This window comes from Colletotrichum spaethianum, assembly GCF_022836535.1.
Source record: "Colletotrichum spaethianum MAFF 239500 DNA, contig02, whole genome shotgun sequence".
Classification (NCBI taxonomy): Eukaryota; Fungi; Ascomycota; class Sordariomycetes; order Glomerellales; family Glomerellaceae; genus Colletotrichum; species Colletotrichum spaethianum.
Window position 1 is genome coordinate 303,591 of NW_026054772.1, and position 23,588 is coordinate 327,178.

At 54.5% G+C, this 23,588-nt stretch overlaps 9 protein-coding genes and 1 non-coding gene across 10 annotated transcripts; 5 read left to right on the plus strand and 5 right to left on the minus strand.

Annotated features, from left to right (window-relative positions):
• Positions 1–704: 704 nt before the first annotated feature.
• On the plus strand, positions 705–1,509 carry ColSpa_00965 (uncharacterized protein; the record flags this gene model as incomplete). Its single annotated transcript, XM_049267177.1, has 2 exons — positions 705–1,040; positions 1,111–1,509. The coding sequence occupies 2 exons, from the start codon at positions 705–707 to the stop codon at positions 1,507–1,509; spliced, it is 735 nt and encodes a 244-aa protein (XP_049123134.1).
• A 1,680-nt stretch (positions 1,510–3,189) lies between these two features.
• On the plus strand, positions 3,190–3,655 carry ColSpa_00966 (uncharacterized protein; the record flags this gene model as incomplete). Its single annotated transcript, XM_049267178.1, has 2 exons — positions 3,190–3,436; positions 3,555–3,655. The coding sequence occupies 2 exons, from the start codon at positions 3,190–3,192 to the stop codon at positions 3,653–3,655; spliced, it is 348 nt and encodes a 115-aa protein (XP_049123135.1).
• Positions 3,656–3,895: 240 nt separating this feature from the next.
• Positions 3,896–5,836, minus strand: ColSpa_00967 (uncharacterized protein; the record flags this gene model as incomplete). Its single annotated transcript, XM_049267179.1, has 1 exon — positions 3,896–5,836. One exon carries the CDS (start codon positions 5,834–5,836, stop codon positions 3,896–3,898), a length of 1,941 nt encoding a protein of 646 aa, XP_049123136.1.
• Positions 5,837–7,625: 1,789 nt separating this feature from the next.
• On the plus strand, positions 7,626–11,465 carry ColSpa_00968 (linear gramicidin synthase subunit D; the record flags this gene model as incomplete). Its single annotated transcript, XM_049267180.1, has 1 exon — positions 7,626–11,465. One exon carries the CDS (start codon positions 7,626–7,628, stop codon positions 11,463–11,465), a length of 3,840 nt encoding a protein of 1,279 aa, XP_049123137.1.
• A 3,891-nt stretch (positions 11,466–15,356) lies between these two features.
• On the minus strand, positions 15,357–15,893 carry ColSpa_00969 (NADH dehydrogenase [ubiquinone] 1 alpha subcomplex subunit N7BM; the record flags this gene model as incomplete). The annotated part of the gene is made up of 3 exons (XM_049267181.1): positions 15,357–15,562; positions 15,627–15,711; positions 15,849–15,893. 3 exons carry the CDS (start codon positions 15,891–15,893, stop codon positions 15,357–15,359), a joined length of 336 nt encoding a protein of 111 aa, XP_049123138.1.
• A 392-nt stretch (positions 15,894–16,285) lies between these two features.
• Positions 16,286–17,926, plus strand: ColSpa_00970 (CDP-diacylglycerol--glycerol-3-phosphate 3-phosphatidyltransferase; the record flags this gene model as incomplete). The annotated part of the gene is made up of 4 exons (XM_049267182.1): positions 16,286–16,447; positions 16,504–16,575; positions 16,634–16,914; positions 16,963–17,926. The coding sequence occupies 4 exons, from the start codon at positions 16,286–16,288 to the stop codon at positions 17,924–17,926; spliced, it is 1,479 nt and encodes a 492-aa protein (XP_049123139.1).
• Positions 17,927–18,209: 283 nt separating this feature from the next.
• On the minus strand, positions 18,210–18,295 carry ColSpa_tRNA_044. Its single transcript is given in 2 exon segments — positions 18,210–18,244; positions 18,259–18,295. It is a non-coding gene; the product is annotated as a tRNA-Glu (tRNA).
• A 616-nt stretch (positions 18,296–18,911) lies between these two features.
• ColSpa_00971 (uncharacterized protein) lies at positions 18,912–19,348 on the plus strand (the record flags this gene model as incomplete). Its single annotated transcript, XM_049267183.1, has 2 exons — positions 18,912–18,945; positions 19,119–19,348. 2 exons carry the CDS (start codon positions 18,912–18,914, stop codon positions 19,346–19,348), a joined length of 264 nt encoding a protein of 87 aa, XP_049123140.1.
• A 909-nt stretch (positions 19,349–20,257) lies between these two features.
• On the minus strand, positions 20,258–21,971 carry ColSpa_00972 (putative translation initiation factor eIF-2B subunit epsilon; the record flags this gene model as incomplete). The annotated part of the gene is made up of 3 exons (XM_049267184.1): positions 20,258–21,088; positions 21,145–21,694; positions 21,907–21,971. The coding sequence occupies 3 exons, from the start codon at positions 21,969–21,971 to the stop codon at positions 20,258–20,260; spliced, it is 1,446 nt and encodes a 481-aa protein (XP_049123141.1).
• A 689-nt stretch (positions 21,972–22,660) lies between these two features.
• On the minus strand, positions 22,661–23,503 carry ColSpa_00973 (translation initiation factor RLI1; the record flags this gene model as incomplete). Its single annotated transcript, XM_049267185.1, has 1 exon — positions 22,661–23,503. The coding sequence occupies one exon, from the start codon at positions 23,501–23,503 to the stop codon at positions 22,661–22,663; it is 843 nt and encodes a 280-aa protein (XP_049123142.1).
• Between the last annotated feature and the right edge of the window lie 85 nt (positions 23,504–23,588).

A 23,588-nucleotide genomic window follows, 5' to 3' on the forward strand; every position in this document is an offset into this window, starting at 1 on the left:
CGCTTGCTCTCTCAAATCCTAACGCCTTGTCATAACAACATGAGACGGCATCTAAGACGGTGCCTCGCTGTGAGGTATGGGCACTGAGGCTCTGCTCCGGTCTTGCGTAGGGAGGTCCCCGGCAACGCCGCTCTTGGCATCTCACCAAACCTACGAGTGTAGTTGCGGGATCTCTAGCCTCCAAACTCACTCTTACTGTACCATAACGTTTCTAATGTCTAGTTGAAGGGCCGTTCTATGTTTATACACATGAGATGGACTAATCAAGGACGGATGGTCGTACCCTGAAACACCTTGCGCATCTGCTCTACGAGCCCTCCCTCGCTCTCACGCTCGTTCTAAGCTCACCTTCCGGGACTGTCGCATGACTGGCGGGAGTTGAGCCTCCGGCGGCGCTGCCGAACGTTCGTTCCATGCCCTCCGGTTCATGGACATGAATATTTGCTCTGGCGTCCCTGTCCCATTCATAGTATAGGTAGGTGAGGCCACACCGAACTATAAGATCGTCCGAGACCCTCGCTATCTCGGATCTCATCCTCATCATCTCATTCTCTTTCTAGTGCCTCATCAACCTGGTGTTCTGATATCCGTCTTCTCCACAGCTGTGCTGTTCCGTTTTCATACTGTCTGTCACTCATTAGAAACACATTACTCCACCTTTCTATTAACACCTTCTTTATAAAACCAACCCGAAAACCACCAATATGAAGTTCTCTATTGTCCTCGCCACTCTTGCCGCCGTTGCCTCGGCTGCTCCCTCCCGAGATATCTCCACTTCGTCCGGCAACAAGGTCCAGAAGCGCGCCGTCTTCACGCCCAAGACCTTTGATGCGCTCTCCATCAGCGGCGGCAACGCCGGCACCGCCAAGGAGGACGCCCTCACGAAGCTCAGCGGCCTGCCGGCAGACTTGACTACGGTAGACAAGGCCGATCTTGCCTTCCTAGACGGTGTCAATAAGATTGCCAACCAGGCCGAGCGAGGCGCCTATAATGTAAAAATTGCCGCTACGGCTCCGGGTGAAGATGCTCTCGCTCTTCAGGTTAGTTGGGTTCCTTCAATTTTCTCCTGTCAGCCAATATAAATCATGTTAGCTAACACGTCCACCATAGCGCGCCAAGATCCAGAACAAGGTCCTCAAGCTCACGGCCACGGTCATGGGTCTGCAGGCCCAGCAGGCGCAGGGCAAGAACGTGACGGCCAAGCTTGAAGAGGAGACCAAGAAGCTTAACAAGAACATTGCCGACGACGTCGCCAACGCCGGCAAGCCCGCAACCGCCCTGCAGTTCAACGCCTCCACCGATAACCCGGCCGCCTCTGAGGTGGCGAAGGACGACGCGCTGGCGACCAAGGCGGGAGATGTCATCGACCAGTCTCTCGCCGCCGTCGGCGGAGGACAAGGCGCTGCTGCCAAGGGCAAGAAGAACGGCGGTAACGGTAAGGGCAAGGGTGCTGGCGCGGCAAGCAAGGCAGTCGAGGCTGCTCAGGACGCCGTCGGGGATGAGGAGTGAGTGAGGTGGGATGTATGGTTGGCTGAGATAATGGTGTCCAGCACGGACGTAGGGAATTGAACTTGCTTGGACTATGAGGCTCGCAAGCTGGTGTCTGTAAATTTCAAACCAATATGAATGACATAATTCTGGGAATCCTAACTTGTGGCGTCTAAACAAGTGAGGCGAGGGTCAAAGTGGAATACAACTGAGGCGTTAGTATTCTACAACAGCCACACAAAGATTTCAGTTTTTGTCTTGAACTAACTGTTGCCTCTCGTGTTTGAAGTCTTTGCCTGTTATTATCCATCGTCTTCTTGGCTTCCCATCGGTTGGAGAACGTATAGGGATATGAAATTTCGAGCTTGGGCGGAGAGGCCTCGCTGGGTAATGATTCACTTCCTACGTGGACCTCACTTTAGTTTAAACTCTACTCTCATGGGAATGGATCAAACCTTCCAAATTAATGCTGAGAGTCATCTTCACTGTATGGCAACATTGTTGATCATAAGAGTGGGCGGTGGCCGCCTGGCTCGATGTAATGTTTGGTAGATCAGTCGTACAGATCACCGGAACAATGCTCTTGACCTCTGGCAGGGGTCTCGGCAGATCTTTCCGACTTCATGATATTAAGCTTTGTCTGACAGGTTTTGTCTTGCTAATCAATATTTTTTGCTCCATTCACCGAAAAACTACCTCGAGATGGCACGGTTGTTGATTTCTCTACATCCGAACACAGAGCCTACAACTCAATCATTGCACTTCACCGCTTTACACAAGCAACCAAGACCAAACCTCAGAACCTTTTTATTTTTGTTATTGTCTATCCTATGATTTTTCTAAACTCTCCCTTGCCTCGTCCTCAAATGCCTCTAGGCGCCCCGTCAACCCAGTCGGGGCCTCGGTACCGGCGTGGCGCTGAGTCCCAGACCCGCGGTACCCCTGCCCGCCGTTTCACTTCTCCCCCACAGCCCAACACCTCAAACCGTCGCATCGTCGCCGCATCTCAGAACAATCCCCTCGAACTAAGCCATATTAAGTCTCTCTGCATTAACGTTGTTCGGCCGCAGAGCCTCTTCGACCCACGTTCGTCTCATACAAGCTTGAGTTTCTTTAGTCTTTAATCTCCTTTCGGGTTAGGGGGGGAGGGGGGGCCTGCAAAAAGGCTCTTTTGGGACATGAGACGATGACCAACTCCGTGAGGCCACCGTCCCCTTCCACTGCCTCCCTAGACACAAGCGAAAAGGGATCTGGCAGATAGCGTCCTAATCTGGTCTGAAATTTTGCCCAGCCGTCCCATGTAACCCCCCTTCCGAAACTCCCCCTTCCCTTGGGTGATCATGAGGATCAAATGCGATGGCCTCGGGCTCTTCGTGTCGAGTTGCTGGTTGTGCATTTTAGACTATGTGCCGTGGGTTCGGGTTGCGGTCTGGTCAGGAGGTACAAGCTTGACACATTGCGAAGGCGTGGGTGCTGAGGTTGACAGGCAAGGGGCTGAGCTGTTCGTCGGATCTCGCGTTTCCAGATGCTGTATATAAGAACTACTTCCTTCTCGCCATGTCAGTCTAGTATCCTCATCATCTCCAACAGCATCATTCAATCTCTTCTGCTTCTTTCCCGCCGGCCGGACACTCTTTTTTTTGCATCTTAATTCAGCTTTCGCTCAAATCCAACTACATCCCTTCTATTCAAACCGAAAAGATGAAGTTCACTCTCCAGTCCGCCGTCCTCGCCCTCGCCTTCGCTCTTCAGGCGAGCGCTGTTGCTGTCGAGGACCCCTCCATGACCGCCGTCCGCCGCAACACCCTCCTCATGGAGCGTCAGGGCGCCAACGCCAACCGCCCCGTCCCCAACGGCGCCTGCTGCGTCGCCAACACCAGTCTGAAGCAGGATGTCTGCAACGTCAACGGCCAGACCGGTCGCTGCGTCCCTGATAACATCAACAACTGTGAGTCTCCTCCGTCTGTTTCTCATACCTCCTCTTCCACAATTTCCTTAGAAAGTTCTCGGGGAGGAGAAGGTAGTAGGCCGTGTGCGAGATGATTGTTACTAATACATTTGAACAGGCGGTGCCACGTTGACCTGCATCGAGGACAGCAGACTGAGCTGCGACCCCAACACCCTCGAGCGCGGCCGCCCCCTCTGCCGCCGTCGCCAGGGTGCGTAAATCAGTGGCTGTAGAGGTTTCAATATAATGGAAGGGATATGTCACTAGCTAGCTTTTTTTGTTTGTGGCCGTGTCGCACATTACCGTCCATAATCATACCAAAAATAAGAATAATGCATTGCTGCGGAGAGATGAGAGAAACCATGCTACTTTCCAGAAGGATGAAGTCCTAGTGAAAAGGCCCAAGATGTATATATGCAACTCGTCTGTCTAGTGTAAAGGCTCATTGTAAAGCCACAATCATCGCGGCGCAAACTCATCCTCATCTCCTAGAGACCGGGCCCGGATCATGGAAGGGCCCGGCTTCATGTCTATCCATCTACCTTCGGCATTCCAAATGCCAGCTTTAGTGAAATCGTAACTCGTGCTGCCTTCCATGAAACCGAAGCGGAAATACTCGTTCAGTCCAAGTTCACTCTCACGGTTCCAAACAAAACTCTTCGCAGGGACGGGGCCATCGTCAAAGTACGAGCGGAAGCGTTCCACGTCGTTAACCAGGACGCTGATGCCATCGTACCGCGCTCCCTCAGGAGGGCTGTTCCAGGTGAAGTTGATGCTCCACATGGCCTGGCCCAGGTCGATGACGGGCGGGAAGATGTTGGGCAGCACCGAACCATGCTGTGCGTCGCCTTGAAGGGCTGCAGGCGTCTGCAACACGGCGTCGAAACCCCACCGAGCGACGCCGTTGATGAAGAGCCCGACCAGGAGTCCTTGGTAGAGCAGCGAAGGTCTCGTTTGCATGCTCGTGCCCGGGAGCAACAGCAGGGCCAGGATGTAGTGGTGAATACGGAGACTCAAGTCCGGTAGGACGAGGCAGACAATGATCCCTGCAAGGAAAAGCAGGTAGAGCTTGAGATACTTCAGCAGACGACCTTCTTGTCTGAAATACCACACCTGCTGAGCAACGATGACGACCAGGACGATGATAATGGCTGCCAAGGCCGCCTTGGCTCCTGGTTGCTGGTTCAGATCATGCGCGTTGAGCCGCTGAATTGGGATCCAGCTGAAGGTGTAGTTGCTGAGCGCGCCGACCCAGCACCCACCGAGCCACAAAATTGTCTTCTCAATCTGAGCAGTAAGACCAGTGAGTGTCCGCCGGACACCCATTTTGTCGTACATGACCCAGGCGCAGAACATGGCAGGGAGGAATTTGCCAACAATGTTCGACACGAGGTCGGCGACGGAGTAGTGGTTCGGCGGGTCAGAGGCGAGCCCGACGTGCCAGAATATACCAGTAAAGATGGAGAAGAAAAAGAGCGCGGGTGACGCCGTAAACAGAGAGAGGACTGTCGTAAAGACGACAGATACCGCCAACAGATTCCATCGGAGGTCCCGTGCTTTGCATTGGATGCCTGGTTCAAACGTAAATGATAGCGGGAAATAGGAGTCGAAACTGATGCTGTCGATGTCATTCCTGCTGGAGCTGACGAAACCCTCATGTCGTCCAACAAGGCGGACAACACCACACCCTCCGTTTTCGTTGGAGATCACGCCAGCATGAATGGCGGCACTGCAGAGGAACGAATCGCCACGGTAGATGGGCGAACTAGAGTTGTCGGCTGGTCCGCCGATGACGAGCGGCTGGTAAACGATCTCCTGATCTCCTACAGCCCTCGGGTTCAGGACCATGTAACCAGCGCAATTGGCCGAGCACCTAAAAGGGAACCCGCTACCGTTGAATGGGCGGCAATCAGCACCATTGAGGCCGCAGTTGTTTCCGCGACCCCAATATGTCGCGCCGCATCCAATCTGCTGCGGCGCTCCCCATCCCTCGATCTCTGTAGCAAACGTCTCGCTCCTCTTAACCAAAGCGAACGCGATGATCCATATAGCGACGTAAAGAAAAACAAGGCCGACTCGGTGTTTGAAGCTTCGTAGGTATCGATCGACCAAGACGAGAGGAAACTCTTGGATTTGGGGCAGTATGGGTTTGATCTTGTAGTCCTGCGGGTTCGGCGGGCCCTTTGACCACTTCGCGGTGGCCTTCAGGATGCGGCGCACCGGGTATGGCACCCATCTCCACCGCTTCCATGGCCCTTCGTCCTGCATGAACCGGGGCGTCGATGGGGAGGAATCGTCATCGACCTCGAGCTCGCGGCGTCCGGTATCCTCGAGCGGCGCATCGGGGTGCTCCGCGGCGTTTGCCCGGTTCGCAGGCTCGTTGGCCTGTTGTCGCTCCATGGTGGCTAAGAGCGGTTCGTGTTCATGTCTTCCGTCAACCATGGTGGAGGTAATGGACGTGGGGCTAGGCAAGATATGTAAGGTAACTTGTGACGATTCCCCCGACCGGACAGGGGCGAGATCTGAGGAGCTAAGCCGTTATGGAATCTAAGGAGGGCTACGCCATGACGATCAGTCAGCAAAGAAAAGGCTCGGCATCGGGGGCGTAGCGGGAGGTCATACCAGAAAGGCAGAGAGCAGTGGTATCAATGCGATGCTATGAAGTGACGAGGTTCTCGGTCGTGAAACGAACGTTTCGCTGGCCTCTCGTCCAGCTGGAGAGCGGCGTCAACGCATTGGCTTCGAAACATCAGACTGAGGGAGGGCAGCCTATGGATGGCAGCGCTGTGGCACAAGGAAGAGCTCAGGAACCGCATTAGCCAGTGATCCTGAAGCAGACGATCCCGCGGCACCGCAGTACCTCTGTTCCCTGTCTGACCTGACTTGGCCCTGGCAGGTGGAGCATCGGTTGGTCCTTGCGTGCGCGTGGCCGGCGTTCCGCGTGGCGATAGGTAGAGTGCGATCATGGGTACGTACCCGGGCTGCCGCTTTTGGTGGAACGAGAACGGAAGAGCTGAATGGGGTATGAGTGTGGACCGGGTGTCGGAGGGGCGGCGGCCGACCCGACTACCCCAGCCACCGATACCCCACGCCGATACTCAGCCACATGACGGTCCGACTTTGCCGCCGATTCGTACTAGTGGCGTATCTGTCGCACTCTCAACAGCCGTCAGCAGCAATGCGGCGAGTCATTTGACAGGGACAGATCGAATTCGCGGGCTGGCCTGGCTTTAAATGACAATCTGCAACTCTCTCACTTGTTCATGCTTAAAATGCCACTTCAGCCCCCACGCGGTTTAGACTTTTTTCGTCACCGATATCGCCTCTACAATTTTTTGGCATGTGCTCGCAGTCTCAACGTTGACTTTCCCCTTGACGTGCCTTCACCGCATTATTGGGTACGAATTCGCTAAATGAAGCATCCTATGCCGCCTAGTTACTTAGGGTCGCAACTGGAGCAGTTCAAACCCTTGATTAATGCGTTTTCAGCGGTGCTAGGGCAGTCTTTTGTTCCTGATAGCCACATAGAGAACACGGAAACCGATACGAGCTGAACCTTACCTTCCACACTCTTTCACCTTAGACCTGGGACGGCTTCTATCGCCTTCTTTTTCCTTTCGACCCATTTAAACTATCGGTCAACTTGGCAACCATGCATCTCATTGGCCGTTTCCTCCCGATGGTGGGTGCGATGGATTGGCCTGGTCTATCCCCTACCGATGATTGATCGCTTCGTGACGGCTGTCGGTGCTGCATGTGCTACCCTACACGTGTACGCTTCGTCGGCGGTTCAACTTGTTGAGGGAATTGTAACCGGGAAGAGACTTGAAGCCAAGCAAGGTACACACACATTTGCCTTCCCGTCCTGTTGGTTGTGTCGTTTCCGCGTCACTCCTTGCCTCAACTACTTTAAGTAGCCAGTTGGAAGAGCTTCTCGCAACTTTGTCTCGTGACCTCTTTCCTTCCCAGATTTAAAGCTGCGGCCCTGCTACTTTTATCAAAGAGGTTAGAAGTGGTTTTTTTGAAGCCTACCACAACAGCCTTTTCTTCTCCAGACTTCATTGTCTGTGTATTTTCCCTCCTCACAACTCTCTTATCGCATCCCTTTGGAAGTGACCGCTTTTTTTTGGTTTTATCTGCGATCTCACGAATTGGCTACCATATACCCCCTTATCACACTTTTGTCACCATGCCTATTCTCGACATCACCAAGGACCTCGCCGCGCTCTTTGAGCAGCAGGCCAAGGCCACCCCAGATGCCATTGCTCTTGAGGACGAGTCACGAACTCTTACCTATGCAGAATTGGATCAAGAGACACAAGCCCTCGCCGACCGTTTGCGTCGGCATTATGGAGTTGGTAGAGACAGCCTTGTTGGCGTGCTCATGAGCCGGAGTGCAGACTATGTCATTGCTTCTCTGGCTGCTCTTCGCGCGGGTGGTGCTTTCCTAGTGCTTGAGCTCGCGTACCCTTCTGGGCTTTTGCGCGATGTCATCCAGGACGCAAAGCCAACAGTAGTCATCACCCAAAGCGCACACGTCAATCACATCAAGGCGGATGTGCCAATCATCGTCTGTGATGAGCCCAGTAAGACGACAGTCAACGGCCATGCAAACGGCGAGCTTTCCCCGTTACCCGCTAGCGACGACCTGGAGCGTCTTGCGTTCGTGTCGTACTCCTCAGGCACGACCGGCCAGCCAAAAGGCATTGCCAATCCTCACAGAGCCGCGGTGCTCTCATACGATCTCAGGTTTGGCCTGAGCGACTTGCAGCCGGGCGATCGTGTAGCCTGCAACGTGTTTTTCGTTTGGGAGATGCTTCGCCCCCTTTTGCGCGGAGCAACCGTCTTCGCTGTCCCGGACAGCGCTAGTTATGACCCATCAGCTCTTGTCAACTTGCTTGACTCTCGACAGATCACGGACACGCTCATGACGCCTACGTTGCTGGCAACTGTTCTGTCTCGTCACCCTGACCTGAGCAAGCGCTTGCCCAAGTTGCGGTCTCTGTGGCTGAACGGCGAGGTCGTAACTACAGATCTCTGCCGCAGAGCCATGAAGGCTTTGCCTGAAACTAGGCTCCTGAACGTCTACAGCGCTAGCGAGACCCACGAGGTCGCTGCTGGTGACATTCGCACGTTTGTTGACTTTGAGGCCCGCGTTTGCCCCGTTGGCCCACCTATGGACCCAGAGCACATCTACATCATGGATGAAGCTGGTAACAGAGTTGGCAACAACGTCAGCGGAGAGCTCTACGTTGGCGGTGACCTCCTGGCTAGAGGATACCTGAACCTGCCAGAGACTACTGCTAAGGCTTTTCATCCGGACCCTTTCGACAAGAAGGAAGGAGCCCGCATGTACCGCACTGGCGACCTTGCTCGCGTGCTGCCCTCTGGCCTTCTGGAGATCACTGGCAGAGCAGGTGGCATGATCAAGACTCGTGGCTACACGGTTCAGCCCGGTGCAGTTGAGAACGCCATTGTCAAGCACCTGGCTGTGCGTGACTGTGCGGTATCCTCCCACGGAGAGGGCCTCGAGAGACAACTCGTTGCTTATATTGTCCGTGACAACGACGAGAAGAGAGGCCGAGCGGATGTCGTAATCGATGAATCTGGATACAGTCCCGCGGCCAGACGCGTTCTTGGGGAACATCTTGCCCTTTACATGATCCCCACATACTGGGTTGAGCTTGAACAGCTTCCTACTCACGGTGTTTCCGGCAAGACCGATTTGAAAGCGCTGCCGCCACCACCGAGTCCCAAGCTTGCCGTCAACGGCGAGAAGGAACAGAACACGAAGATAAAGCTGGAGACTATCAAGAAGCTCTGGGCTGCTGCCCTCAACATGCCCGACAGTGCCATCACTGAGGAGCACGACTTCTTCGACATTGGAGGCCACTCCCTCGTTCTGGCAGACCTAGCGAACCGATTCACCAAGGAGTTTGGATTCCCGGTCTCGCTTGCCCCCCTTGCCGGCACACCCACCCTGCAAGGACACCTGCAAGCGATTCGTGATGCTCGCGATGGCCACACTGCGGCTGTACAAGCTGATCTTCCCGCCGTTCTCCGTGCTGATTCCGTTCTGCCGGAGGACATCCAGTCAAACGGTACTCCAATGCGTCGTCTCAACGATGCCGACACGGTTCTCCTGACGGGTGCGACTGGATACCTTGGTGCCTTCCTTCTCAAGTACCTCGTTGAGACCACCTCGGCGCACATCATCTGCCTCGTTCGGTTCACAGACCCCACGGAAGACATGCGTCCTGCTGGTATGGCTAGAATTCGCAAGAATCTCATCGATCTCGGCATTTGGGACGACTCCCTGCTCGACAGGATGGAGATTTTACCCGGAAACCTGTCTCGTGAGCATCTCGGTCTCGCCTCGGAAGTTTACGATGACATTGCTTCCCGTGTCGAGGTCATTATTCACGCCGCTGCGACTGTCAACCTCGTGTACCCCTATGCTGCGTTGAGAAGTCCCAACGTCGGAGGTACCAAGGAGATTTTGCGCCTGGCGTCCAAGAGCGGCGCCACTCTTCACCACGTTTCCACGAACGGTGTTCTGACGCCGTCTGTAGCAGGCTGGTCCGAAGATGCCATGGTCGACATTGATGACGTTCCTGACAAGCTGATTGACGGCTATGGGCAGACCAAGTGGGTGGCTGAGAAGCTAGTCTATGAGGCGGCTCGTCGTGGAATGCCGTGTAAAGTCTACCGACCCGGTACGATCAGCGGCCACAGCAAGACGGGTTCGTGCAATGCCTGGGATCTTCTGAATGCCCTGATTGTGGAGTCGTTGCATCTCAAGACTGCGCCTCATGTCGATGGTTGGTTTGCTGAGATGACGCCTGTCGACTTTGTCAGTGCGGCGATTACAACTCTTGCCAACCACACCGACCCTAAGCAACTTGTCTACCACCTCGGTGACCCCAACCCAGTTTCCGCCAACTACATTTTCGACACCCTGAACGAGCTCGGGTTTCCGACTACGCGCGTGCCGTGGGATGACTGGGTCGAGCTCTGGACCAAGAAGCGAGGCTTCGGTACTGCTGGCGACGTGCCTTTCACTGTAGATATTCTGCGCGGTGGTATGCCTACCGCCGAGGCTCTGCAGGCAGTTACTGTCCTCAAGGACGATGCCACGGCACCTGCTCTGGCTCTGTACAACCTCCACCGTCCCAAGATTGACACCAACTTGCTCGAAACTTACACTCGTCACTTCTGCGCCAGAGGCTGGCTTTCAAGACCTCCGCGCCGCGCAGATGCCAATGGTGTCACGTCCCGCGTCAACAAGGGCCGGTTGGCGGGCAAGGTTGCCGTTATCACCGGCGCTTCTTCCGGCATCGGAGCGGCTGTTGCAGCTGGTCTTGCCAAGGAGGGTGCTCACATCGCCCTTGCTGCGAGGCGCACAGAAGCCCTAGAAGGTGTGAAGGCCAAGCTTGCCGGCACCGGCGGCAAGGTCCTTATCCACAAGACAGACGTCACAAAGAAGGAGGATGTTGCGTCGCTCATGCAAGCGGCAGCCGATAAGCTTGGCCCTGTCGACATCCTCGTGAGCTGCGCTGGTGTCATGTACTTCACCATGATGGCGAACAACCATACAGAGGACTGGGAGCGCACCGTTGATGTCAACTGCAAGGGTCTCCTGCACTGCCTCTCGAGTACAGTCCCTGGCATGCTAAGCCGCGGAAAGGGTCATATTGTGGCCATCTCTTCCGACGCCGGCCGTAAGGTGTTTCCCGGTCTGGGTGTCTACTCGGCCAGCAAGTTCTTTGTGGAGGCTACTTTGCAGAGCTTGCGTCTCGAGACGGCTGGCACAGGGCTGCGTGTTACTTCGATCCAGCCCGGCAACACTGCCACAGAGTTGCTAGGCATGTCTACCGACGCCGAGGCGATCAAGAAGTACGGCGAGCCTACGGGTGCCAAGGTTCTGGACCCCGAGGACGTTGCCTCTTCAATTGTGTACGCGGTGTGCCAGCCTGAGCACGTTGCCGTCAACGAGGTTCTCATTGAGCCGAGAGATGAGCCTATCTAATGATTATGACTAGTTACATGTTGGAGAGTTCGAGAAGAATGTATGCCAAAGCTGGTCACGATATAACTAGCGGCGAAGAAGACTGGTTAGGGACGGTTCAAATAGGATTAGATATATTGGACTCTAAAAACGATCCGTTTACCTAATATTTTCTCGTTTAATTCATTTGGTTGTTGAACCACTATGTTCTACTAGTCTGTGGTGTTGGTCTCCGACATCAAACATAGATGGTAAAACAGTCAGGTACAATTGACGGACGGGACTGTCGCTACCTAGAGGCCACTTCCCTCCTGGAGGCCAACCTTCGGAGTCAAGGTCTACACTCCTACTAAGATTTTCATCAGTTCTCTTACACTGCCCTCTTTGGAAATCTGCCAACCTTTTGCCGTAGCCAACGCCAACAGACGTCATCCCGCGAACCTGCAGGGCTATCGACCGACTGCCGGACATGCAGAAGGACGGGCAAAAGCAGCAACAACTCCATCTCGTTGTTGATCTGCATTACATCTGTTGTTGCAGCGCCACTGGGTGTGGTCAGATCAGCATCTGGTCAAATGATTGGCCAAGACGGCTCGGTCGCACTGCGTTTGTGCTTGATCAAACCCCCCTGCAAGCACCCTTCGCCCGGGTCCGCCCCGAGCTCCATGTGCCCCCATCGGGACCCCGAGCCGCGATTGCCCGCTGTCATCGGCTAGAGCTTGGGGCTCCAACCAGATCCACTCTTGTGAACATCAAGCCACACCTGCAAGCCTCGCCCACCCGTATTCGACTGCCTGCATGTTGTGGCTGGAACTGTCGCGCGCGTGGCTGCCTTTTTCGTTTTCACTACACTTGCGCTAGAACATCTCACAGCCCTCGACTTGATTCGGTGAATGCAAGCGAGTAAGCATCGAGAACTAGTTCGAGGGAACTCACTATTTGGGGTTTCAGGGGAGTTTCGTTATCGGACCTAGCATCAGCAAGCTATCACCACATCCGCTTCCTGTGGCACCGGGTTTGACTCACGACTTGGTTGAAGGAGTTGGTAGTGTGTCAAGATGAATAGTGCGGAAACTGTCAACGGGGAGAGGAACTCGGAAGGCATGATATTCGAAATACTGAAGAAAGCCGTCGATGGCGCTTCGGCGGCTCGGCTGGGGAGACTGAGTCTTCCCAAACGGAACCCTATCGAAACCCCGAATTACATTGCCGTGGCATCGAGAGGTGTCGTTCCTCATGTCACGCCCGATAACCTTGAGAAATACTCTTCTGTTAGTGCAGCGTACATGGCGCTTGAGGACTGTTGGTTAACCTGTTTGCCTTCGTTATCAATATTTTGAGCGGACAACTAATCTAAGAACAAGTCATCGAGAAGAAGAACCCTTCGGCGCTCTCAATACCCTCGCCAGACAAGAAGCCTCTCCACACCTTTTCCTGCCTCCCTGAAGGCATGGCCACTATTCTTGCTCCTAGACGATGCCCAGCGATTAAGACTCCGGTAGGCAACGGCGCAAACTTCATGGCTATCTTCACCTCGACTGGCTTCCGGAACCTTACTACGGATGAGTACTCCGCAGCCGTCGAGACGCTCAAGCCTGACATTGCCATCGGCCCGGCCGACTTGTTCCACACAAGCACAATGCCAGTCCCGAAGAAGCTCGTCCGCATGGCCGAGCGCACCGAAGAGTGGACTGATGCGTTTCTGACGCCCAAGAGACGGGAGGCTCTGAAGGAGTCCGGAGTCTCTGTGTTTGCACCAGTCCTGGCGGTGCCGTATCCCATCCAGTGGGAGCATCTTCGTCACTTGGCTGACGACATCATCGACTATATTTCAGGACTGGCCATCTACGACGTGGACCTTCTGCCTGATATTGATGACAACTACGAACCTCTGCTTTCGCTACCTCGTCTCTCTCTGCACATTCCCGCTACGCCCCAAGCGATCCTCCGCCAAATCTCTCTGGGAATCGACGTTTGCACGATTCCTTTCGTCAATTCCATCTCCGACGCCGGCGTAGCGCTCTCCTTTACCTTCCCTCCACCCAGCCAGAGCACCACCATCCTGCCGCTCGGCGAGGATATGTGGTCTTCTGAGAACGAGACCTCTCTAAAGCCCTTTGTCGAAGGCTGCAAATGCTACGCCTGCACAACACACCATCGAGCGTTCTTGCACCACCTCCTCAATGCCAAAGAGATGCTCGGTTGGACGCTGCTGCAGATTCACAACCACCAGGTCATGACGGATTTCTTCGCGGGCATTCGGGCGACGCTCGCAGAGGGGGCGCGGAAAAGTTCGAAGAACAGGCCAAGCGCTTCGCCGCCGTGTACGAGGCAGAGCTTCCGCAGGGCACGGGAACGAGGCCAAGGGCGAGGGGATACCACTTCAAGCCGGATCCTAATCCTAGTAGGATCAACCCGCCGGCGTGGGAAAACTTCGCGGCGGATGAGGAAGGTGTCGCTTCTGGCGCTGTTGGCGCGGCGGTGGCGCCCGGGGGACGGAGACGCCGCTTGTGCCCGATGTGGGATCCCTGAAGCTTGAGGAGAAGGGGTTTGCGGAGGTTGCGCAAGACAAGCAGAAGTCTGAGCTATAGCCAGCGCCGACGATATCACTATTAGACATGCTGCTGCGACAATGAGTATAGGCCGGTATCTTTCTGTTGCGAGGCTGGCGAGCCACAATGACTCCAACTACCTCGAAAAAAAGTACAGAAGATGATCTGTGTAGCATAGATTTATTCACCCCAGCAATATGCTTTCAACTGATTGCGTAGCTGCTCCCAATCGGACCCATAGGGAGAATGAAGTCAACAAGAACATTCCCGTACTGTTTTCCTTCAAAATTTGAAACGGGTTCTCTTGAATTATTTTTTGGAACCAGCCTTTCTTTCGGTTAAAAGAATGTTGTCGTGTGGTCTCCAGAGTACCAGCATACTACCACCCACCAACCAACCCAAATTGGGATCCGAACATATCTCATCAGAAGTTCTCACAGCTTATAAGACGCAAATATTACCCAAACTCCAAGAAGTTCTCAATATTCTGGATGGAGGAAGTCATGTACCCGGCCAAACGGTGTTTAGCGCATCCACGGAGGATGGAAGGTTTTCTCCTACGAGCCCCTGTTTCTGTGCCTGGATTCACATCACTCATGAGACACGGCATTGATTTTGCAAGCTCGAATATTGGGAGGCTGAGACTAGGAATTGCAGTGTTATCACGAATATCCTTGTGTCCAGGGTCGTTATAAATATTGTTGGCCTTACTATATCTTCTACATTTTCATGTGCGGCTAAATACACATATGCGAGAAAGAAGCGGTCTGCATTTATAAGCCCAAGAGAGCACCGGTGTAAATCGTTGACCATTCATTTGCATTGCAATCTTACTTATCTGTCTTGTGAGGTTACTTCTCTGAGTACTCTCCTGAGACGAAATTCGTTAGCTTCAGGAAGACAGACCGCACTCTGCAATACTAGAAGCATCACTCAGTATGCCCTTCCGGCAACCCAGGCTTTGCCCCGATAGCTTGCAAACCGCCGCCGTTGAGTCTTCACCTCTCCAGTCCCCATGCTTTAATGCCTATCAGACAGTTACAAAGTGCTTTCCGGTAACTTCGACAATTATAGTGATTTCGAACTTCAGAGTTCAGACGAGAACGTTGGTTGCGCAGCGCCAACTCGTTTATTCTCACCTTCGCACGTATTCACTTTGCAACATCCATGAGACCATTGATCACAAAGCAAAACCCCCTGAAATTGCGTCGAGCGACCTTGGTTATGTACATTCATTCCGTTCTCTCAACACTCATTGTCTCTCAATAGCCTTGGGCTCCCAAGAGCGAATCTTTGGCTTCGTCCTATACCACCTGGTGTCAGCATCTCTGCATGTTTCCCAAATACTACCCGTTGACACTTACGTGCTGTATGTCTTGAAAGCTCCTGGTGTCGCAGTGAAGTTAGGGAGAACATGCGGGACCTCCCACTTCCGCGTCTTGGTCTGAAGAAGGGCATCCTCGGTAGGGGCCTTGTCGACCATGTAGGCCAACCACGCGTGCCAGCCAGGCTCAACCTGCGCCGAGTCGTAGTCGTGCTTCTTAAAGTCCACCCATCGAGTGCGCACTATCGGCTCCTCTCGTTAGTGCCTTCTCCTTCATCGAAAGTACAGATCGCGGGGATTCCATACGGGGGAGTTCGTCGTTGTTCTCGTAGAACTTGTTGCCGGCCTTGTCCTCGCCGACAAGACGACCGTGCTTGGTGTCGCCAATGTACTATTCTCGAGCGTTAGAGGGGCAATGGCGATCGGGGGGTTCGTGGGCCATGTACCAGCAGCTGGCGGAAGTATTCCTACGGGCGAAAGTTAGCGACATTGACCGCAGCGGTGGGAGCATCGGATACATGCCTTGACGCCAATCTTGCGCAGGTTGTTGAACGTTCTCGCGGGGGTCGACATGGTGGCGGCTGGTCAATTGACCTCGAGAAGCTGTGCTATCGACGACGTGATTGAAGACTTGACGTTTGGGAAGGTTGAACGACGCAGGTACCGGGAGTGGAGCTTTGGATTACATAACCTCGAAGACGATTGGGCTTTGGACTCCCCTGCGCTCCCGGCAAAACCCGCTACCAATGACGGAGCTTCGAGCACTCACCCTTGTCCCTAGAATCTCGAAGCTCTCCTTCTTTGGATGGACTTTTGACTGAGCATCTTGGAAAGCGCTAGTTCATACTCTCATTCAGTCAAGCGATATGATCGTCCGCGGTGTTTCGCGGTGCTCTACGAAGCTCAAAATTCCCTTCGGCCAAACGAATGTCACACGCGCACGAACACAATGCCGACGATTCGCAATGCCTTCTGCCGGTACCCCATCGGCTTCGAGCTCCAGTAGCGCTGCTGGCATGCTTGCGCCATTCGCGAACGAGCTCGACAAAATCGCACCGTCCTTCAGCATCAACGGCTCCCAGATACAGATCATTAGGACGCCGGCCGATTTCTACGAGACACTAAAGGTGTGCATCACGCGCAAGTGCAACGGGCTTTAGGGACGGGACTAATACAGGCATAGGAGCGGATACGGAACGCGAAGAGGAGGATATTCTTGTCCACTCTGTACATCGGAAAGACGGAGAAGGAGCTGGTATGTTGTCGTACCTATGGATCTATTAGAAGCAGTGGCTGATGGTCTCTACTTTTAGATTGCGACTTTGCATGAAGCTTTGCGAAACAACCCTGAGCTGAAGCTCAGCATCCTGACGGACGCCCTACGAGGCACTCGCGAGGAGCCGAACCCGTCATGTGCATCTCTGCTTGCGCCATTGGTGTCGGAATTCGGTGCCGACAGAGTTGAGATCCGGATGTACCACACACCCAACCTGACAGGCGTGAGAAAGAAGTACATCCCCAAGCGGATCAACGAAGGATGGGGACTGCAGCATATGAAGCTGTATGGGATTGACGATGAAATCATTCTCTCTGGGTACGATATTGATGCACTATGACCGAACCGCGACTAATAGCTATGCAGAGCAAACCTCTCCTCCGACTACTTCACAAACCGGCAAGATCGTTACCACCTCTTCTCTTCCAAAGAGGTCACCGACTACTTCTGGAACATACACCAAGGCGTCTCGTCCTTTAGCTTCCTCGTCGAGCCTTCGAAAGAAGCTGCTGGGTTCACATTGACTTGGCCCAAGTCTAATCCCGCACCCTCGCCACTGAAAGAACCGAGGCAGTTCATCGGCACCACCACGCCAACCCTGGATGCCCTGATTTCGCCCAAGCAACCTGCCTCGGCAGATGCAGGCAAAGATACCAAGGTGTATATTCTGGCTCAACTGTCTCAGCTCATGAAGCCGGATACCTCGACGGAGCTCCCAGCCATTACTCACGTACTATCGACGCTCGGCAAGCCTGAATACAGCGGCTCATCATGGACCTTCACTGCGGGATACTTCAACCCTGCACCGTCATTAACCAAGCTGCTGCTCTCGACAGCATCGCGGAACAACGTTGTTATTACCGCCTCGCAACAGGCGAACGGATTTTACCAGTCCCCCGGCGTATCCGGACTCCTACCGGGCGCCTACACCCTCCTTGCGCGCCGTTTCGTCCGCGCTGTTCATGAACGCAAGCTCGACGATTCCATCGTTCTGAAGGAGTGGCGTAAAGGAACAGTTGGTGAGCCCGGCGGATGGACCTACCACGCCAAGGGTCTTTGGATCACGCTGCCGGGAGAGCAGAACCCCTCAATTAGCATTGTGGGAAGCTCCAATTACACGAAGCGCAGTTACTCCCATGACCTTGAGGCTGGCGCCATGATCCTAACTAGAGACGAGAGCCTTAAGAAACGCCTGGGCGAGGAGCAGACCTGGCTCCAAGAACACGCTGAGCGTGTCACCCGCGAAGACTTCTCTAATAACGAGAGACGTGTTGGTCTCCAAGTAAGGATAGCTATGTGGATCGCCCAAGCGGTTGGTGGTGCCTTGTAAGATGTGCCATGTACTGTAGAAGACGGCTTTCGGAGCCCTTGAGCAGGCCACTCCGAGCCTGTGTACAATCTGATCAATAATGATACCCTGATAATGTGACGAGTGCGTCTGACTTTGGTCAACGATATACTAAGAATATGCAAGTGCATTGCGCCGCAAGACAATCAAGATGGCACGCATTACAAAGCTTTCCTATCTATTCGTCAGCCTTTTCTTTCTGTAAAGCTCTACCAGCCAAAAGCGCCTATCAAGCAAGGAAGGCAATGAGGCCAAAAACAAAATGTTCCGAAACCGAGAATCGAACTCGGGGCTATGCCTAACCTCTCAAGAGGTGAGAGGGCATCATGTTGGCCACTACACCATATCGGATTTGATTGGAAATATTCGGGAAATAAAAATCTAAGTATGCTAACATGATATCAGGTGGAACCGAGCAGACTTGGTTATACAAAGCACCTCCTTTTTCCACCAAACCAGCGGCCATGCAGATGGTTCTTTCTAGTTTTCCTTTGACCGTAAAGCAATAAAACCTGTACATTCATTTTCCAGATATTTAACATCCATTCTTCAAAGATTAGAATGTGTTGTGTTCCTCGACGGGCGACCGTTAACTGGATTCGAGACACCTAATACTACTTAGTGTTCAGCGGCCCCTGCAGCACTGTACCGCCTAAGCCCGCAGCCCTTCAGGGGACTTACAGTGCTGCAAGCCACCCACCCCAATTCACAATGCCAACAGGAATTCGACCACCGAATCGGAAAAACTGGATTTGCAATTGTTCCGCCCCAAGCCCAGTCCCGGCGACCCGGCGGGTACGCGGACCACACACCTTCAATCCGGGGAGAGTACGGACAAGCTTCGACATCACTCACGATCGAACCCCCGACGCAATCGCGAAACGACGGAAGCGGCCCCCATTCCTTCCGACACTGGTCAATTGACACGTCCGATACCCCGATAAGAACCCTCTTTCTACAATCGACAATGGTCGGCAGAATCCTTTTCTGGAGTGGCTTCGGTGCGTGATACCTCCTCCCCTAGCCTTCCCCTTCCAGCCTCGCATCGTTCCATACGCCGCCCACCACGAGCCATTGACGCTCCGAGTCCCGGCGCCGATATGCTCCCGCCGCTTCTCAACGCATAAAGCGACCATATGATTCGGAGTAGTGTGGCTTACTAGAACCCCAACAGGCTTCGCCGTCCGCTTCTGGCAGATGGGCATCGAGATGCGCCCCTTCTTCAACAAGGAGTCCCTCTGGGCCTACCCGGCCTACATGATCGGCGGCGGCAGCTTCGGCTACTGGCTGCAGGGCGTCGACGACAAGCAGACGTCCATCCTGAGCGAGCGCAAGTCGATCCTGCTCGAGAAGCGTGCGAGGGCGGCGGCGCGCAAGGAGGAGGAGGAGGCGGCCAAGGCATAGACGACGGATGTTTTCCACCCCGACTACGACCGATGTAAGCTGTAAAAAAAGAGGAAGACAACCTAGCATCAACAAGGAAACCTGGATGAAGGAGGGGCCATGGTGTTGCGCGTGGAATCGGGTATCCCATCGTCAAAACCATCCCGAGAGAAAGGATGGGATCATGCCGCGTAGTGCCTTTGGGGCTGACTGGGGACGCCAATTGGGAAAATCCCCCGCGAGGGAGCAGATTCCCTTTGTACATATTGCGTTGAGAGAGAGGGTTCAATTGACGCCGTGAAAGTCATCAAGCACGCCCCTGGTGATCAATTTGCAGCTGGGAGACTGCCCATGATAAAGGTGAGGAAGGGATGCTCAATACCCGAGCTCCCGATCCTCCGTACCAGCTGCATGGCCGCTGTAGCACCATCCACAGTCTTGTTAGAGAGGCAGAAAGCGTGAGGCTGGAATAGCTTAAGAAACCTTGCTGGCCGAAGTGGCACGGTTAGGATAAGCTTATGATACGATACTCTCAATGCAAATGCCGACGAGGAAAAGCGCATACCCCTGCGGATAGACTACTTGTGCTTGCAGTGCTGACGATGACATTGTGCTAGCAAGCAATGGATGTTGTATTCTCACACGCAAGACCATAGGAGAGTATGTCCAGAGCACACTGGGCAAACAACCTGCCACCACCAGACTGAACCATGTACGGGACTCTTGATTGACGGCCAAAAGTCTATGGTGCCACTCTCTCTGAGCCAGCATGAATTTGGTATCTATCTAAAGCTCAAGAGGAACAATTGTCTTTTTCGCCAATACCCCAATCATCTAGGAGGCAAAAGACATCATGCCGCCCAAGTCTCATGCCTCCAGATTCCATGCCCTTAGTTCCCATGCCCCCAACGTTTCTCCACGGTCTCATGCTTACAATTCCTCCAACTTCCTGAGAATCGCCGGCACAGAGACGGGCGACGTGATGCCCAATTCCGTGACTACGACCGAGATGTGGCGGTCGCGCGTGGTGTCGAACAGCAGCCGGAACCCATCCTCGGTGTTCTGCTCCGGGTCGATCTCGTTGTATGTGAGCGAGTCCATGGCGACTCTCTCGGTGAAGTTGATGGTCTCACTGAGCGCCATGACGCGGATGCCCTGGTCGGCCGCGGCGATGGCGATGTCGCTCGTGCCGGCGCGGGCGTACATGGCGCCGTTGCTGAACATGGCCTCGGCACCGACCAGCACGCGCGACGTCTCGCGGAGATGATCGCGCATGGCGCTCAGGTCCGGGCAATAGGCGACCTCGACGCCGCCATCACTGCCGGGCAGGTCGCGCAGACGCTTGGCGAGGTCGCGGCCTGTGTTCTCAAACGGATCATCGACAACCACGACGGAGAAGCGCTTGCCGTCAGCGCGGGCCTGGCGCAAGGCGCGCTCGACGAGCGGGTGGTAGGCGTAGGTCAGGACGACCTCGCCGTCATCGATGCTGTCAGCGGCGGTCTTGACGATGACAAAGTCGGCGAGGGTGATGCGCTCGCGGATGAAGTTGTCAACGGATTCGCAGAGGAGCTTCTTGGCATCGAAGTCAGGCAGGTCGATGTCGATCTTACTGACTTGGAGCTTCAGCCAGCGGACGGCATTGCCCATGGAGAAGCACATGGGCCGGCATGCCGAGAGGTACTCGATCTGGGGGTTCAGCACATGTGAAGTGAAGTGGCGCGAGAACGTGTTGCCTGGGGGCGTCGTATAGGAGTCGATCACCTGGTACCATGTCAGAATCGAATCCTTTTGCTGGATGTAAGGGCGTTGAAACCAACCTTCTTGAACGCCAAGAGAGTCGCCTCCAATCTCGTGGTGCTGTCGTTGATGGCAAAGGCGCTCATCTGCTGACCCAGCACCAAAATGGCCGGGTGGACATCCTTATCAGCTTCCGACATGTGTATCCTCTTAGCCATAGACAGGTGACTGAAGCATTCGGGGACCTTTGGCTTGTTGTCCTTGGGAGCAGCAGCCACCAAAGCCTTGGCCGCCAGACCACTCCTCGGGCCGCCAGCTTGACCAAATCCCTGGGGTCCATCCTGTCTGGGTTTCGACTTTCCTCCTTTACCGTCTCCTGCTCCGCCCTGCTGGGCGCCTCCCTGGCCGGGCGGTGGTGCGGGTTGCGCTTCCTTGGCCTTTGCTCTTCTTGCTGCCTTCTCGGCCTTTGCCTTTGCCTTTAACTCGGCGCCGGAAAGCTTCTTCTCTCCTCCCTCTGGCGCTGCCGCTGCATCCTTCTTTTGCGCCTTGTCGTCCTTCTTCTGGGGTTGTTGTTTCTTCTTGTCTTCGGGGTGGTCGTGGTGGCCTGGGGCGGCGCGGTATTTGGCGTTTCTGTGGCCATTGTGTCCCGCTCCTTCCCTTGTTCCCAGTCGAAACAACCTCGCGATTGGACTTTTGTGTGCTCTGCGGCCGGCTTCAATCGAGAGCCTGACGCTCAGTTCGGATTTTTATTTTTAAAGGCTTTGTCGAGGGTGTATAGTGATCGATCGGAGTTTCTTTGATCGGTCTCGGAGAGGCTGAGAAGTTTTGGAGGGTTGAGTCACAGGGGTTTGCGAGGCGGGATGCGACGGGTGCCCCGCGCTAAAAGCTCGCTAAAGCTTAACTGCATGGTGCGGGGAATGACGTCCCAACTGTGGCGCCAATCACCACTCGGCGGCTGCTGCAACCAGCTCCTCGTCAGGTCAAAGCTGGTCCTGATGGGTCTTTTCAGACGGCTTTGAAGGAAGTTAATGGCAGCAGCTCAGTAGTAGGGGTCTAATGATTGCACAAACGTCTTTTTTGTCAAGAAGCCGCGAGGCGCTTTCCAGCCATCTGACCATGTTGAATTTACCTGCTCTGAGGCCCTGAGCCCATTGTTTGTGTGACCAAGGAGTGAGAAGTGATTGCACCTCACTCGCCTGCTTCAGGTCTTCAACTGGGACAAAGTCTGCTGTTTCCTCATCGTATATACGAGGCTCTCGAAGCTATGGGCTCAAGCAAGGGCTTCTTTGGAACCTCCATAATCATGCAATCGGGTATTGCTGACTTGCCCAACATTAAGAGCCTGAACCAAGTTCTGTCAAGATCACTGGTGCCAAAACCAGGCTAAGAGCATAAAGGCACATTTATAACCTGCAATCACACAGGCTTGAAGTCTAGATGATGCAGTATGCAGATCTGCTATACAAGCATCCGATGAACACTCTAATATACAGGACAGGGTTGTCGCACGGCCTCATGGGCCTTCTTGTCAAATCGTACACATCATCCAGTCTGCCAAGCACAGCTCGACCACCGCAATGTGAAACCGCATGCCCATCAGTTCTCCGAAGAGCTGGCAGGAGAGCTGGCAGGAGATTCAGATGGTGCCTTAGCCGACGCCGGTGCATCCAGATAAAGCTTCATGACCTTAAGCGGCTGCCCGTCCGGCTCTTTCCACTCCTTGGCACCCCTAACCTCGGCAACGGCATCCCGCACCGCCTGCACAAGAGTCTGCGCCTCGTCCCTCGTCGCGATTCTGCTGCCTTTCTTCTTGGCGAAGAGCACCTCGACCTTGTACCCCTTCTCAAGGAAACTCTTGAGCTGCCTCATCCTATGACCAAGGTCGTGCGGCGCGATGGCCCAGTTGAGTTCGAGCTCCTTGACCCGCGCCAGCTTGCGCGCAGTCTCCTTCTTAGCCTTCTCATGCGCCTTCTCGCGCTCTTTCTCGACGCGCTTGTCGACGATGCGGCAGATGGCATACCGGCGCTGGTTCCCCGTCGGGTTCGGCGGCGGCCGCAAGACCATCCGCAGGGACTGCGTCTCCGGGTCGATCGACTGAAGCACCCGGTGGGTGTTGTGCGGACCCGTGAGCTTGTTGGTATCGTCGTCGACGACCAGAATTTCGCGGTCGCGGATCATCTCGTCGGCGGGGAGCTGTCCCGGCTTGGTCGCAGCCTTCCAGTCTGTTGTCGATCTGTGCGGCTTCCGGGGTCGGTGAACGAGCGCTGCGTGACGGGCGAAAGACTGCACTGGGGGAGATAATACTGGCGGTAGGGTTCTGGAGGCAGGAAATGCGAGGGCGCTTCTGCGGGATAACGCTTCCACCTTTTCAAAGGGCGAGACGAAGACCCTATACAGGGCTGTCCTGCTATTGTTGTACAGACATCGTGTAACCCTCATGGTGGATGGTTTTAATCTTAGTTGCAACAGGTATGCTTCAGGGCTTCCGTTCAGTCACAGGTCGGTCTATCGTTGTTGTGCAATG